Source organism: Dipodomys spectabilis, unplaced genomic scaffold (genome assembly GCF_019054845.1).
Source record: "Dipodomys spectabilis isolate Male_0828 unplaced genomic scaffold, ASM1905484v1 ptg000145l, whole genome shotgun sequence".
Lineage (NCBI taxonomy): Eukaryota > Metazoa > Chordata > Mammalia > Rodentia > Heteromyidae > Dipodomys > Dipodomys spectabilis.
Genome location: NW_024870822.1, coordinates 25,789,764 through 25,804,353, shown reverse-complemented (window position 1 = coordinate 25,804,353; position 14,590 = coordinate 25,789,764). Strand labels below are relative to the sequence as shown.

At 44.9% G+C, this 14,590-nt stretch overlaps 1 protein-coding gene across 3 annotated transcripts in view; it reads left to right on the top strand.

Moving 5' to 3' along the window:
• The window catches only part of Ppfibp2 (PPFIA binding protein 2), a 137,543-nt gene that overhangs the window by 59,930 nt on the left and 63,023 nt on the right, over nt 1-14,590 (top strand). Inside the window, exon 1 of one of the 3 annotated variants that reach the window (XM_042691366.1) lies at nt 2,000-2,211. The exons of the other annotated variants lie outside the window; for them this stretch is intronic. Coding sequence (XP_042547300.1) covers nt 2,164-2,211 — 48 coding nt within the window. The 5' untranslated portion in view covers nt 2,000-2,163. Of the gene's footprint in view, nt 1-1,999; nt 2,212-14,590 lie in introns of those variants that run through there. 3 annotated transcript variants of the gene reach the window in all.

Here is a 14,590-nt window from a genome sequence, read left to right as displayed (position 1 = left end):
TCCTCTGAAACTCAACTATGGGTCACTGTTAGGTGCCCCTGGTCAAGATGCCCATAGTTCACCTCACCAGTGTGATAAGGGGTCTTGGCAGAGCACCCAGGGGATTCGTAAGTGAGGAGGTACAGAGAGTGTGGGACTCAGCCCTGCTTCTCTTCCTCCATCATCCAATTTTGGATTTTACCCTCATCTTCCCTGGAGCCCCAGTTATACCTTATTACATGCCATGTGGTAATTCCTTATCTACCCAGGGCAGGAAGTTGGCTTCATTTGTCTTGGGTGCAGGACAAGTGTATGTTGACCTACTGAATTTCTCATTTGACTTTCCCCAGGTTTCTAGAAAGAAAAGAGAAAAGAACAATACTCCCCTTTACTAACATATCTTATCTCTGGTGGGCTATGGGTGTGTGGTCCACACTGTGGAACTAGGCCAGAGTGAGGACAGGGATCTAGACCTCAGAGCAGGGCAACAGCGCCAGCTTTGCTTTCTGGCCTCTAATCTGGGTGTGTCTCCAGGAATGTATTCCTCCCCCATGCCAGCTGCTGGCCAGAGCTCTCCTTGCATTGCCCCTATGATTGTCCTGCCCAGGCTCCTGCCTCAACTAGGCTGCCAGGCCTTACTTCTGCCCTGTCTTGTGGGCCACATTTTGGGGCTTTGGTGAATACAGGTTCTGGCTATTGATACCCAGAAGGGGCTTTTCCTCAGGCCCAGATTTTCAGAAGAGACATGGGAAGGCCTTGGCAGTCACATGCTGAGTGTCTGCAAGCCATTTATGATGGCACAGCAGAGGGCAGGGCCCTTGCATGTAACCACTGCACCCACTGTACCCACATCAAAGACCACTTGCATAATCAGCCATAGCCAAAGGCCACACATTAAGGGTTGGGCAAGGGAGAAAAGCTGTTCTTAGGGGTGCTCTCAAAGGAGATGAAGATGAGGAGATGGAGTGGGGAGGAGTGGCATCTGGGACATTTTGGGGAGGCCACCCTGGAAAGCCAACATATGACACAGCTTTGTTTCCTCCAGCTTTCCTAGGATTCCTTTCCCACCCAAGGGCTGCTCCTTAAATCTCAGGGAAACACACGTGAAGCGGCCTCACCCTTTCCACCTCCCTGTTGCACCAAGTGAGAGGCAGGCCTGGGATGTAACAGAAGCAGTAGCCCTGGTATGGAATATAGCCACCAGGGAGCTGCCAGCCCGGAGCCACGCTCCCCTGAGAGAACAAGTAGCAAACATTGCCACAGTTGGTCTCCGGTGGATAGTGCCAGCCTTGCCAAGGGCAGCAAACGCCGGGCACTGGTCTGGTACTTTGTAGGGCCTGGGACCTGGACTGGAGCTGGTTCTGAATCTGTTCGTTTTTGGAGACATCAGGCTTTCCCCTGGGTGCCTGTCGCAAGCCTGTAAGGGGGAAGGCGTGGGCTTTGAGGTGGGGGTCAGGCTGTGTGTGGGAACAGCAAGCTCCTCAGAGAGCAGGACTTATTTTTAGTTGTCTCCCCAGTCCCAAATAAACTGAGAGCAGCTGGGAGCCCGTGGGTAAAGGCAGAGTGAAGCAGAGACAGGAAATCAGGGGCTCTCAGTAATGAGTTCCAGCCACTCCAGAAGAGAGAAGCCAGACAAGGAATTTTCTTCAGGACTGTTTTCCTCTGGCAGGCTCTGGTATTATCACAGAGGAGAATGTGGTGTGTGTGTGTGTCTGTGTGTCTGTGTGTCTGTGTGTCTGTGTGTCTGTGTCTGTGTTTACAACTCCTGTCCAAATCTTTTCTCCCCCACCCCCACCTTTATGTAAGTTTTGATTGCTCCTTGGGGCTCTGAGCCCCAGGCAGGGTGCCTCTGTGTGTGTGTGTGTGTGTGTGTGTGTGTGTGTGTGTGTGTGTGTGTGTGTGTGTGTGTGTGTGTGTGTGTGTCATTACACGCGCCTGCCTGTGGGGGTGGTGGGGGAGGACCCTGGAGCAGCACAGTCTAGTCTGACTCCTAGTGTATCTGCAACTGTTTAGGGAAAGGCTGAAGGACACAGGCTAAGCAAGTGGGGAAATCTGAACACAGCCTGGTGTCTCGGAGGGGAAGAGGGGCAGAGCCAAGGAAGAGAGGGCTTGGTCCTTAGCCAAGGGGGGGAAAAAAAAAGCTTTTTCAACCAAGGACTCTAACTGCTGACATGGGTGCCCAGAATGGATGGGGACATTGATGTTTACAAGCATTTCTCGTGGCTGAAGAGGGTAAGTGACTGGCCGCTTTGTTTGGGTCTCCGTGGAGAGGAGTGAGGGGAGAGACACTTTGGGGTGTTTGGAGTTTGTGTGTGTGTGTATGCACGTGCATGCGTGTGTGTTAGGGGGAGGTATTTGTCCAGCAGAGCCCTGTGATAGCCAGGCTCTTCATGAGAATCTAATTATAGACATGAGGGGAGAAAAGAGTCAGCTGTCTTTGTTTCTGCTCTGACATTCTGGTGAATGAGCCTCTATACACAGAAAGGCAAGAATGGAGTGAGGGAAAGTAGTTATTGTAACTTAGTCTCTTAAACCAGCTCTAAACACTGTAACCAGAAAAAAGAAAAGAAAGGTGTCTACCACTTTGGGGTCTGAGGACCCAGTGCAGAAGCTTCTCACTCTTCCTAAACACTCTGAATTCGGAAGTTGTTTAACTCCTTCTCAACTCTGATGTTATCCGGAGTGGTGGGTACAACGTGCCAGCTGAATGAGCTTCTGTGTTGCCGGAGGAAGGTTCTAGGGGAGTCCTCTTCCCAACACTCTGAAGCCCAGGATTTGAGTTGTTCAACTGTTGATGCCCTTCTTGTGGGGGCGGGGCTGGAAGGGCATCTGCATGAAAGTGGGCAGTGGGAAGTGGGTGAAGGTTGGGGGCTGGATCATGTCACACGAAAAACTCAGGTGTTCTCTTTGGTTATTGCCTTGAAATTGACTGAGACAGACTTGCGTTGGTCTCGGCACTGAGGAATTTTAGGCTGGATATCTTTCAGTGGCAAGAAGAGCAAAAGCAGCTGACAGATAAGAGGTTTGACATTGTAACTGCAGAAGGAAAGGAGGTCTAGGGAGTTTCCGGCCAGGAAGATGCACTTGTGCTCACCCCCACCCCAAACACATGGCTGGTAGTTTGTGCACATGCACGCTGAAACCCTCCTTCTGCAAATACTGAGCTCCTGGTGCTGGGTGTACAGCTGAGTAAAGGAGAGCCAATCTCCTGTGTATTTACCACTTCTGGAGGAAGTGGAGGCTGCAGGGCCCCAGGAAGTAAACTCTTATTATACACTAATAAGTACAGTGAAGAAGGGCACTGGAAGGCCCGGAACAGATGTTGATAGTTGAGAAGTAAAGGTCAGGGAGCTCTCTTTGAGGAAATAACACTTTACAGAAACCTTAAAGAGCAGTAGGAGTAGTGCAGAACATTTAGGTAACGTGAATGGTACGTGCAGAGGGCCTGAGGCAGGATGGAGGCTGGCAGGTTTCAAGGCAGAAAAAGCCAGTGTGGCTGAGCTAAGTGATGATGGCGGGTAGAGGAAGACAGATACCAGATCACAGGACATGAAGGCTGTGGTTGAGGGTGGTTGGTGACAGTGATTTGTCTGGCAGGGGACTTGTATTAAGAAGGCGATACGGAATACACTGAGGCGTCCAATTTGTATTTTAAGAAAATTGCTCTAGTTATAATGTGGCATCTGCTGGGCTGTGTTTGAAAAATGAAGCAGCTGAGCATAATTATGGCACTGGATGGCTTGTAGTCGGGGGGGTCAGCCAATGCAAACCCCTCATTTAGCAAAGCCCAAGAGAAGCTAAGAACCTCCCCGTGGTTAGTTGTGTGTTAGCTTTTGGTGGGTCTCCTGGTCTTGAACTCTGTTCTCCTGTCTGGTTCTTTCTTCATCTCTTCTGCCAAATATGTTGAAAATGATTGGTTTAGAACCCATCAGTGGGCCTGCCTGTACTTGGCCCCTGCTTTGGAGTGGCCATGGCTGCCACAAGGGAGCATGCTGGGATATCAGACATCTTGACAACAGTCTGCACCTAAAAAGCCTCACTGAGGGCGGAGGTGGCGTGCTGGGGGAAATAAGAAGCACACTTCCCAATTACTTAGCCTTTATCTCCACATTTCCAACGCGAAGCTTCTCACCACTCCCTTCCAGTCTCTGTGTGCCTGGAGATACAGGAACCCCATCCTCACTGCTGGACAGATGTAGCTCTGATCCTTGGCAGATATTCTGTCTGTGGAGCCTGGAGACCCTAAGTCTTTTCACCGTACACTGTGAAAGCTTCAAGTTGTAAGCTCTGGTGTCGAGGATGGCTGGAAGCGTGCTGAGGGAAGCGCCAAGCCCAAGGGGGCTCCCACTCCCCAGCATGGCTCCTGGCAAAACAGGTGCTTTCTCTTCTATTTCTAGAGTTCTAATAATCATTAAAAACAAAAACATAAAGTGGCAGCATTGGATGTGTCTTAGCAGCAGAACATACCATGATCGAGTGCTCTCTGATTCCTTGTTCTTCACCCAAAATACAACCAGCAGATTTTCATAATCTCTCATGAGCAAAAAAAAAAAAAAAGTCTTTCTATCCCATGATCCTGATCCTGAGCTCCCAGAACTTAACCTCTGAGAAAGCTCAGATTCTTCTAAATTCTAACTTATTTAACCTGTGAGGCATATTCCAACCTGTCCTCCACTTACCTTTTTAGTTCTTACCTTTTAATCTCTCTCAGGTACACTCCCTCTGTTTTCCAAGCTTCTACTCCAAATACCCTACTCCTGTCTGATTCCCATTCTCTGTATCTGACCACGTTGGGCCCCTCTTTTCCCACACAATCCTTTGCTGGACCCCCTCCCTCCAGGGGCTCATCTAGCTCAGGTCTTACCAACTCATTTGCCCCTTTCCATGTGCTTCCTTAAGGGGAGCACAGGTTTCTGAAGACCTATGCTTCTAGCGGTAGAAGTGCATCTCCTTCCTTCTTCCATACAGAGGGGATTCTGAAGAAGTACCCAAAGTGGATATGGCCAGGTACACAGGGCAGGAGCCTTTGCCCTTCAACCAGGACAAGAGGGTGTAATGCCTTAGGTCAAGGGGAGAACACTGTGTTCAGAGAGGAACTGAGTTGGATGAGAAATACTTGTTCAGAAAAGAGAACTTGCTTTTTGCCAGGGCTGGCCTTTGAGGGTGGGCTCATGTAGACAGTTTGGGTTAAGAACAGGTGTGGAGCTTGGATTAGAATCTTGGCTTTTGTCACATTTACTCATAGTGATCTTAGATAGATTACCTCAAAAGCCTGCCATATATAGGCATTTTGGGGATCAAATGTGATTTGTGTATAAAATACTCAGTCTAGTACCATGCATATAGTAAACATGCTATTACCTGCTCTTGGCTATTACTGGGAAGAGAAGCTGTAGGAGGAGCAGGTGACAATGGATCAGCCCTCTTCTCTAGCAGTGCATCATGGGCTATTCAGTTCTTCAGATCTGGATTCCTTTTCATGTTACAGGTCTGGGTCTCACCAATCAAACAGGGGGCCTAGAAGAGGCAGCTGAAACCTGCCCTACCTTTTGAAAGCAGAGGCACACTGGCTGCTGGTTCTGGCCAGCTTGGCTCAGGTTGTTGCATGAATGCTGCCCAGGGCTGATGCAGTTCATTCTCCTATCAGACAAAGCCTAAGTACAAGGTGATTCCTAACCCCCAGTACTCAGAGGGCCTCTGTCCCTCAATTATTTGGTTTCCTGACTCACCCAACAGCTCACATCTGCCTTGTACTGAGGTCAGTAGATCCAACCCACACAGCCATGAAAGAGCTTCTAAAGATAGCTCTCAGCAGGGTCTGTGGGGGGCCGCCCACTCCCCAGCACTGTTGGCATCTTTCCTCTGCACCCTTGCCCTCAGTACTTTGAACTGTTTGAGCATATTTGCAATCCAAAGTCGCAAAGAAATTGAAACTACCATGCGTGTACCATGCCACTGGCTTGCATACTGCAGGAGACTGGAATGAACTCAAGCTGCTAATGTTAGACTTTGTTCTGTGTCATCTGGAACTCAAATCGTTGATCCACTACCCTGGCCAGTTGGGCTAGAAGAGCTGCAGAGACAGACACGGAGGCAGCTGACTTGCCTTGCGTTCAGGTTACGGAGGAGCTGACTTGCCTTGCATTCAGGTTACACTGTTGTGGAAGGTGGAGAATAGGCAGTTGCTTCTGAGAAAGGCCTTCAGATCAAGAGCTTAGATCCTGGATCCAGACTACTGGGGTTTATATCTCTTTGTGACCTTGGATGGTTTACTTAACCTCTCTTGGATTCAGGCTCCCTGGCTGTAAAATATAGATAAATCTACATATCCAAAGTACCCAAGAGAGCATGCCATAGATGTCATGGGGGGATGGTGACATTATCATGACTGACAACCCCTGGCTACTCCAGAGCCCTTTGTCCCTTTGTCTGAACACAGAGGTTCTCCGGCCCTGGAAGACAGCAATGGGCATGGTTTCTCAAGGGTTCTGTCTGTCCACATTTCCTCTAGGTATCTTCCCATTTCTAGCCAACACACACAATGTATTTTCCCAGCCTCCTCCCCCACCTCCCTCCTCCCACAATGTAATTTAGGAGCTACAATCCAACCATCTCCAACCAGCCGCCCACACCTGTGACTCCTGTCTGCCAACTCCTTGAAGAGAAGCCCTCAGGCCTTTTAACCCAGTGGGATTTAATGAGATGGCATCATACCAGGGTCATGGGCACTCCATAACAACAGAGCCATTGGGAGTTCCATGAGCTGGCGGCAGCCTTTGGGAAACCTTTGCCTTTCCTCCTGTCAGCCACCCTCTCACCCTCTATGGCAAGTCTCACACTCTTCCACTTGTCTCCAACCTTAGACTCCTTTCTCAAATGGGGGGTGGAGGGAAGATCTAAACAAATCTTTCATCTTCCCTCCTCTTCACCACAAACAAAATGTAACTGTGTTCATAGCTGTCCTTTTCAAATGTATTTTATGGAGGAACAACCTCTGTTGGCCAAAGCTATCCTGGCCTCTTGACTCAGGCCTGTTCCAATGTCACTTGTTCCTCTCTTTTTTTCTCTCAGCTGTTCCTTGCCTACCTGTCGCTTGGGAAAGGCTTCTTTTCAGTTTGAAAAGAATCGGATCAGATGATTTTTGGCCCTGTGCTGGCTTCTTCAATGCTGCTTTATGGGCTTTCCTTGCTTCTACTGTTGCAATACCTCTGCCCCATTTTGGGGGAAGTACTGGGCTTTTGAACTTGTGACCTTGTTCTTGATAAACAGTTGCTTTACCATTTAAGCCATGCTCTGTCTTTTTTGCTTTTCCTTTTTTGTTGTTTTGTTTTTAATACTGGGGATTAGATTCAAGAATCTCATGCCTGAAAAAGCTCTGTTTGGAATTGGTTATTTACCAGGCAGCGTCTTGCTGTATGCCCAGGATGGCCTGGCCTGTGATCCATCTACATGTGATTCTCTGCATTACTAAGGATAACAGTTGCATGTCACTGTACCCAGCCATTGATGGAGATGAAGTCTTTTGCATAGCTGGGATGATAGACATGTACCACTATGCTCAGCTTTTTTGTTTTATTCACAGAGATAGGGAAACATGCTAACTTTTTGCCTGGGTGGCAATGAACAGCAGCCCTCATGATTTCTACCTCTGGAATACCTGTGATTAGCGAAGTTGAGCCATCACTATTAGGATTCTTGAAAGTGCAAGATAAAACATACCCTCTTTTTTATTTATTTTTATTGTCAAGGTGATGTACAGAGGGGTTACAGTTACATAAATACGGTAATAAGTACATTTCTTGTTGAAAAGGTTCCCCCCCTCATTTTTCTCCTACTTTCCCTCCCCCCAAATATGCCCTCTTTTCCTTCCTCAGCCCCTCCAGGCACATTTGCTTTGTACCTGCATTTGTCTTTAAAATTCCTTCCTATAATACATACTTCCTATAATACATCCCAAGAAACCTTTCCCATTAATGTCTTCCTGAATTCATTCCCATTTGGAAATCTTGAAGGAATGCCGACATTCTTGTGAAAGGAACAGCTCTTCACTTTGCCCCCTCACCTCATTCCATATTCTATAGGCTGTCTGATTCCATATTCTTTGCCTGTCTGGTTGTTGGCTCCTCATGAGGAAGGTCTAAGCAGTCTACAAGGCACCAGGCAATTAACTCAATGCCTCCAGGAGAGGGAAAATAGTCACAATGCTTTACTCCTCCCCCAACTCCAACACACAGCGATGCCGCTGTGTCTGTGAAGGTGTTTTTCAATAGTAATGAGTCAGTGCTTCTGTTGGAACTGACAAGGTGAGAAGACTCTTGAAGGAGTCTTCTCTTCCTACTGTACTTCTAATTACAATACAATCTCTTCACATTGTATCAGCACACATGTACAGATCCCACTTCCATAGTCCACTGATAGAAGCTCCTTGTGGATACAGAGGTGTCAGTAATGACCAAGCCAAGCAAAGCTTATAATTTTAAGGAAAGATCTTGGTAAAGCAAATGTGTTTCTTCCATTCCAAATCAAGTTCCTCAGGAAGATCATTAGGGAGCCTCACACAGCCCTTGTATTGGAAAATTTTTGGGCAGTCTGTTCTCAAGATACCTTTGTTCGCTGTGTTAATTTTGGAAGACCGGAACATCTGAATCTCAGTGATTGTTATGACCTCGTGGATGTCCTATCTGACTTGGGAAGGCTATTTCCAAAGGAACAGCTCTCCCGTTCTCCCAGAATTCTTTTATAGTCAGTCATTTAAATGGTGCCTCTACCATAAACCCTCTTCTGTCTTTGGAAGGTAAAAATTATTTCTCCCTTTCCCATGCTCCAGCTGTTGGTGTTCATACAATTCCAATAGTGCTTATTGCCCCTGGGAGGTGCTCAGGATCCTTTAACTCACTGAAGAGAGAAGTGAACAGTGACATGTGATGACATGAGCATTGTCCAAACAAGAAGCTTATTAATTCGCTACTCACGACTTGGCTTTGCTTTTCCCCAAAGACGGGCGTTTAAATCATTGTGGAAATGATAACCTCACTGTAATACTTAGTCTCTCCTTATATACAGTTGAAACCAGAGGAAGAAGGAAGAAAGGATAAGGTCAGGCTAAGATCTTTTGTTAGTCTACTGGCAGCTAAGGATCTTAGTGTACCGTGTTTTCTTTCTTTCTTTCTCTCTTTCTTTCTTTCTCTTTTTCTTTCTCTCTTTCTTTCTCTCTTTCTTTCTTTCTTCCTTCCTTCCTTCCTTCCTTCCTTTCTTTCTTTCTTTCTCTTTCCCTCTTTCTCCCTCCCTCCTTTCCTTCCTTCCTTCCTTCCTTCGCCAGTTTTTTTTTTTTTGGTCAGTTGTGGGACTTGAACTCTGGGTCTGGGAGCTGTTCCTCAGCTCTTCAGCTCAAGATGAGCACTCTACCACTTGAGCCATAGTGCCACTTCCAGTTTTCTGGTGGTTTATTGGAGATAAGAGTCTCATGGCCTTTCCTAACCTGGGTTGGCTTTGAACTGCGATCCTCAGATCTCAGCTTCCTGAGTAGCTAGAATTATAGGTGTGAGCCACTGGTGCCCAGAGCCTTTGCCAGTTTGAGGTTTGAATTCAGGGTCTTATGCTTGCTCAGCTTGCTTGTTTGGCTGGTTATCTATCACTTGAGCCAAACTACCAGCCAGCTTTTCGCTGATTATTTTGGGCTTTCTGCCATGGCTGGTCTCAAACCAAGATCTTCCAGATCTCAGCCTTCTGAGAGCTAGGATTCTAGATTTGAGCCCCTAGCGTCTGGCTGATTGTGCTTTAGTCACACTGCATTTGGAAGAAACTTCTTTAATGCCATACCAAAGATAGTGAATTAGCTCAACTGATGTTTGCCTAGAAAAATTAAAATTTGTCTTGGGAATACTTGAGTTTATTATAACTTCCAGAAAGCCCTAAGAATTCCTAGCCAAAGGTCTAAGCAGGGGAAGTTTTACTACTTAAAAACACCTGTCTCCACTTGTGCTGTTTAGTTCCCTTGGTGATGGGTGCCCTGAATCATGTAATAGGAATTGACGATAGCTCTATAAGCCACTTATGTTTATTTATTTATTTAGGTACCCTGAATTTTAAGGTTTATATGTTACAGGTTTTAAAAGGTTTGCATGTAAGTGGTACTTCTAAGCTTCAGATATAGACTTAGTGGTGTTGACATCTCCCTGGAAGCACTGGGCCTGGCAGGCCTGGCTCACTTGGTTGTCTGCATTTGATCAAAATCCCTTGACCCAGCAGTCTGTTCTCTTGTCTTATTCAACTGAAAATGCATGCTGTCTAAGGGACTAAAAAGTAAGAACCAAGTGTAACATGTTAATACATACATGTAATCCCAGTATTTAGAGACTGAGGCAGAAGGATTGTGACTTTAAGTCCAAGTACTACCCTGACCAAAAAGAAAAAAAGAAGAAAGAAAAGAAAGAATATTTATCAGGGCCAAGACTTAACCAGTTTGTTGCACTCAAAATAGCAGCATAGCACTGGAGGGTAGCTCAAATAGTAGAGTGTCTGCCTAGCAAGCATGAAGTCTTGAGTTCAATCCTCAGTATCACCAAAATCTCAGCATTTTTTCAGTCAAAGAGTTGTCATATAAAAACATTCTCTGACCAGTTGGAACAGTGTGTGTATGTGTGTGTGTGTGTGTGTGTGTGTATGTGCGTGCACACTATAACAAGGATTGTGAAGAAACTAGAATCTATAGTTTATGGGAAACATGAAGGAAATGTGATATAGCACCAGGCCAAGTACTTAAGACTTTAATATTTTTAAAAAAGGACAGATGTACTTTGAGTGTCTCAGCTGTTGACTCTAATACCCAAGGATGGCTAGGGCTATGACACTGGGACTCTCCCTTACTTGCATACCAGTGACACCCCATTTTGACCACTCCTTTGCCCCATTTGATTGCTCTGGAACCAACTCTACCACCAAGTGCTGTGAACTGTGGTAATGAGATTCAGGAGTCTCCTAGGATGTATCAAACAGAGAATGGTACCAAACTGCCTCACCCAGCATCCTCCATGGGTCAGGAATCTTTTTTTTTTTTTCTCTTGTGCCAGAGGCCATTTATATAACATCATTTGTGAACCACACAAAATTACTGATATAAGCAGATGGGTTGTGAGTAGCCAATGAGAAGAAGATATATCTATTTCAGTAGTACAAGACGATCAAATGGGCCCCCTATTATTGTGGGCATGTATACATGAAGGCTATGCTCTCCTGGCAGACACCAGAAAGTTTATAATAGAGTCCTACTCCTGGGATTCTGCATGGCCCACAGCTTTGACATGAGACCTTCACACTCTAATCTAGGACTCATGGAGAGCTAACTTTGGCCAGGTCATTATAGATGTGCCAGACCAGAAACAAGTTAGCATTATGGGATCTAGTGAGCCACCAGGTAGAGCATACCAGCTTTGATAATGCTACTGGGGATTGATTTTGTTGATACTTCATGCTTAATCTACATTTTACCTACCTTCTACAATAGAACAGAAGTAAAAAGAAAACAAAAAACAAAAACCCCACAAACTTTCATAATGATCGTCATTACTTGCCATTAACAATTTTAATGTATTCTTATAAACATGTATGTAGCACATAATACTCTCAGTGCACAATAAAATGTGTATAAATAGGAAAAATTATGGTCATGAAAGTATGACTCAAAACATGGGCAAATGGAAAAGTGAAATCTTTAGCTGTGTGTGCCAAGGGCATGATTCCTGGACTATTCATTAACAGTGGCTTCGATGTTGTCATCCAGAGTTTCCTTATTTTCTTTGTTAGACTGAAAGTATTTTGGTTATTTTTTCCCTTGGGTTGTTTGCACAGACCTTTATGGATATGTCTTAGATGTCTTGATCAGAAATATTGCTTCTCGTTTACTTGTAAAAGAAAAAAAGAGGAAATTAATGAAAACTCTCAGTAGAAAGGATGAACTGCTTCTGGCCTCTGTGAACTCTGACAAAGCCATTTAAGTGATGTCCATAATATTAGGCTCATTCAAAACCTGTTTATAACACAGAGGAGTTATTAACACATCCTGCTATAAAAAACATTCTGTATGTTTATTCCCATAGATTTTTCACATATTGAAAGAGAGACTTAAATGGTTCTCTGTTGCTCTATGGGTATAGTTTTCTCTATTAAAGGGACTGGAAGTCTGAGGTGAGGTTGCCTACCTGAGATCACACAGCTTAGAATACAGCCCTGACATCCTCAGCAGTCCTAATTTGGCCACAGGTTACTGAGAGGGATGTGCTTTTGGGAAGGAAATGCTGTAGAAATACTGTAAATGCTGTAGAAATTCTCCCTAGAACACCTGCCTTAAGTCCAGCTGGGCAAAAGGTGGGACACAAGAAACCTACAATTCTCCCAGCTTCCAGATTTGGCATTTGTACATCTGTATATGGCATGCATTTCTTTTAATGTAATTTCCTAAGTAGTTATTAGATACGTTTATGTTCTTATCCTTGATTTGTTCATTTCCCATTGCATATTATTTAGATGTCAGCTCCTGTTTATGTCTTTGTTTTCCTTAGGTCACATCCTATTCCACACACAGGCCTGTTGTGTCTTGTCCCTATCTAACTACCTAGCTCTATGTGGGGGGAAAAAAGAGGCAAACAGGTGGTGGATAGAAAGCCTTCTGTCCCCCACACAAAAGAGACTAGGTGCCCTTTCTATTCCAGTACATCCCACATAGACACACCCTGAGCCACAAAGCAGATTCCTTTTAGCCTTTGATGATAATCCTGTTTTTAACTGTAGTTGGCTTAGAACAGACAACTCTCTTAAAAATTGCCAACTCAAGCAAATCAAGCAAACAGAATGCAGAATTCCTCTGTCACTCAGGACCATAGTGCACATAGCAGGATTTTTTCCTAAATGTCTGTTTCCAGAGGGATAAATTTCAGTCAAATCATCACCTTGAGACAAATGCTTTAGCCAGAGTTTTGGTTGTAAATGGTAGAAATGCAGTTAGAATTAGCCTAAGCCCAGATGGGACAAAAGGTGAGTGAAAGCACTCATCTTTTTCTTAGTTTTTGTTTGTTTTTGTCCATGTGGGGGCTGACTCCTGTTGCAAATTCATTTCATCTAGTTAGAAGAGGACATAGCCACTGATAGCACCCTCAGAACTGCCTATCATGTGCTTTGTTCCCATTTAAAAGTTCAGAGAACTAGGGGCATAGCTGAATGATATAGCACTTCCCTAGCATGTACAAAGCCCTGGTTATGAACCCCAGCACCACAACAATAAACATAATATAATATACAAAAATAAAGCTGAGCTGATTACAGGCTCACACCAGTAATCCTTACTACTCAGCAGGCTGAGATCTGAGGATGGTGGTTCGAAGCCAGCTTGGGCAGTAAGTCTGTGAGACTCTTAACTCCAATTAATCACTAAAATGCTACAAGTTCAGCTGTGGCTCAAGTGGTAAAGCATTAACATTGAGCAAAAAAGCTTGGGCATAAGTGCAGTCCCTGAATTCAAGCCCCAGGTCTGGCACTCAAAAAAAAAATAAAATTTGAAGGGGGAATTCTAAACAGCCCAGCCTGGGTCAGGTGGCTGAGAGATGACACTATCTCTAAGATGATGGCAGACCTCATTTGTGACATGGGGTTTATATTAGAGATGATGATCATGGCCTAGTCAGGATAAGCAGTGGATTCCGTTAATTTATAATACAGGATTCAGAAGAATTCTCTGCCAAGAGTACCATAATTTCTCATCATTCCTTCCCCTTAGCAAATCAGCAGCGTGGAAATTAACTACTCTAGGATTCTTCTACAAACTTGAAAGGTTTCTTTTGCGGGGGTGGGGAATGTCTTAATTATTCCCTGATATTCTCATCACTAATCAAAATGCAGTGTCTTCCAAAATGTAGAAACTTGCTTTACTTCCTAGGCCTGGTTTCTGAAAATAAAGAACTTATCAAGAGTAAAACCCTTGCTTGTTCACACAGGGGTGAATTGTGAGAGGTGGGATAGTAGTTGCATTACATTGATGTCTTTTTTTTTCCCCTTGTTTCACTATGTAGCCCAGACTAGTCTTAAACTCTTAGGCATCTGTGGTGACATTACAGGTGTTCACCACTGCACCTGACCTAAACTGGTGTCTTTATATTTTATTTTTGAGGGGTAGAGGGACCTGAGCTCAAGGCCTCATATTTGCTAGACAAGCACTCTACCACCTGAGCCATATCCTCAGCCCATTTATGTCTTTTTTTTTTAGACTTTGCTTTTTAAAATTTATCTTTAAGTAGTTATACAAAGGACTTTCCATTTCACAAAGCAGTTTATGAAACCATGTAGACAGAACTTCCTTTTTCTTCCGGGAGAATCCCACTAAGCAATTCCATCCCTCTGGACCATACACAGATCTCCCTAGAGCCTCTAGTTGATCTCCTAATTGATGAGGCTAATTAACTATTATGGTCAATCCAAAGATACCCAACCACAGAGCCTCCTGCATGTTTGTCCATGTTCCTGAAGCCGGTCTCACTTGTGGATGGCTTAGAAAATAGTACAACTTCAGGCTTTTGATTGCTTAACTTATGTATTATCCCTGCCCAGCAGCAGTGGTGATAGC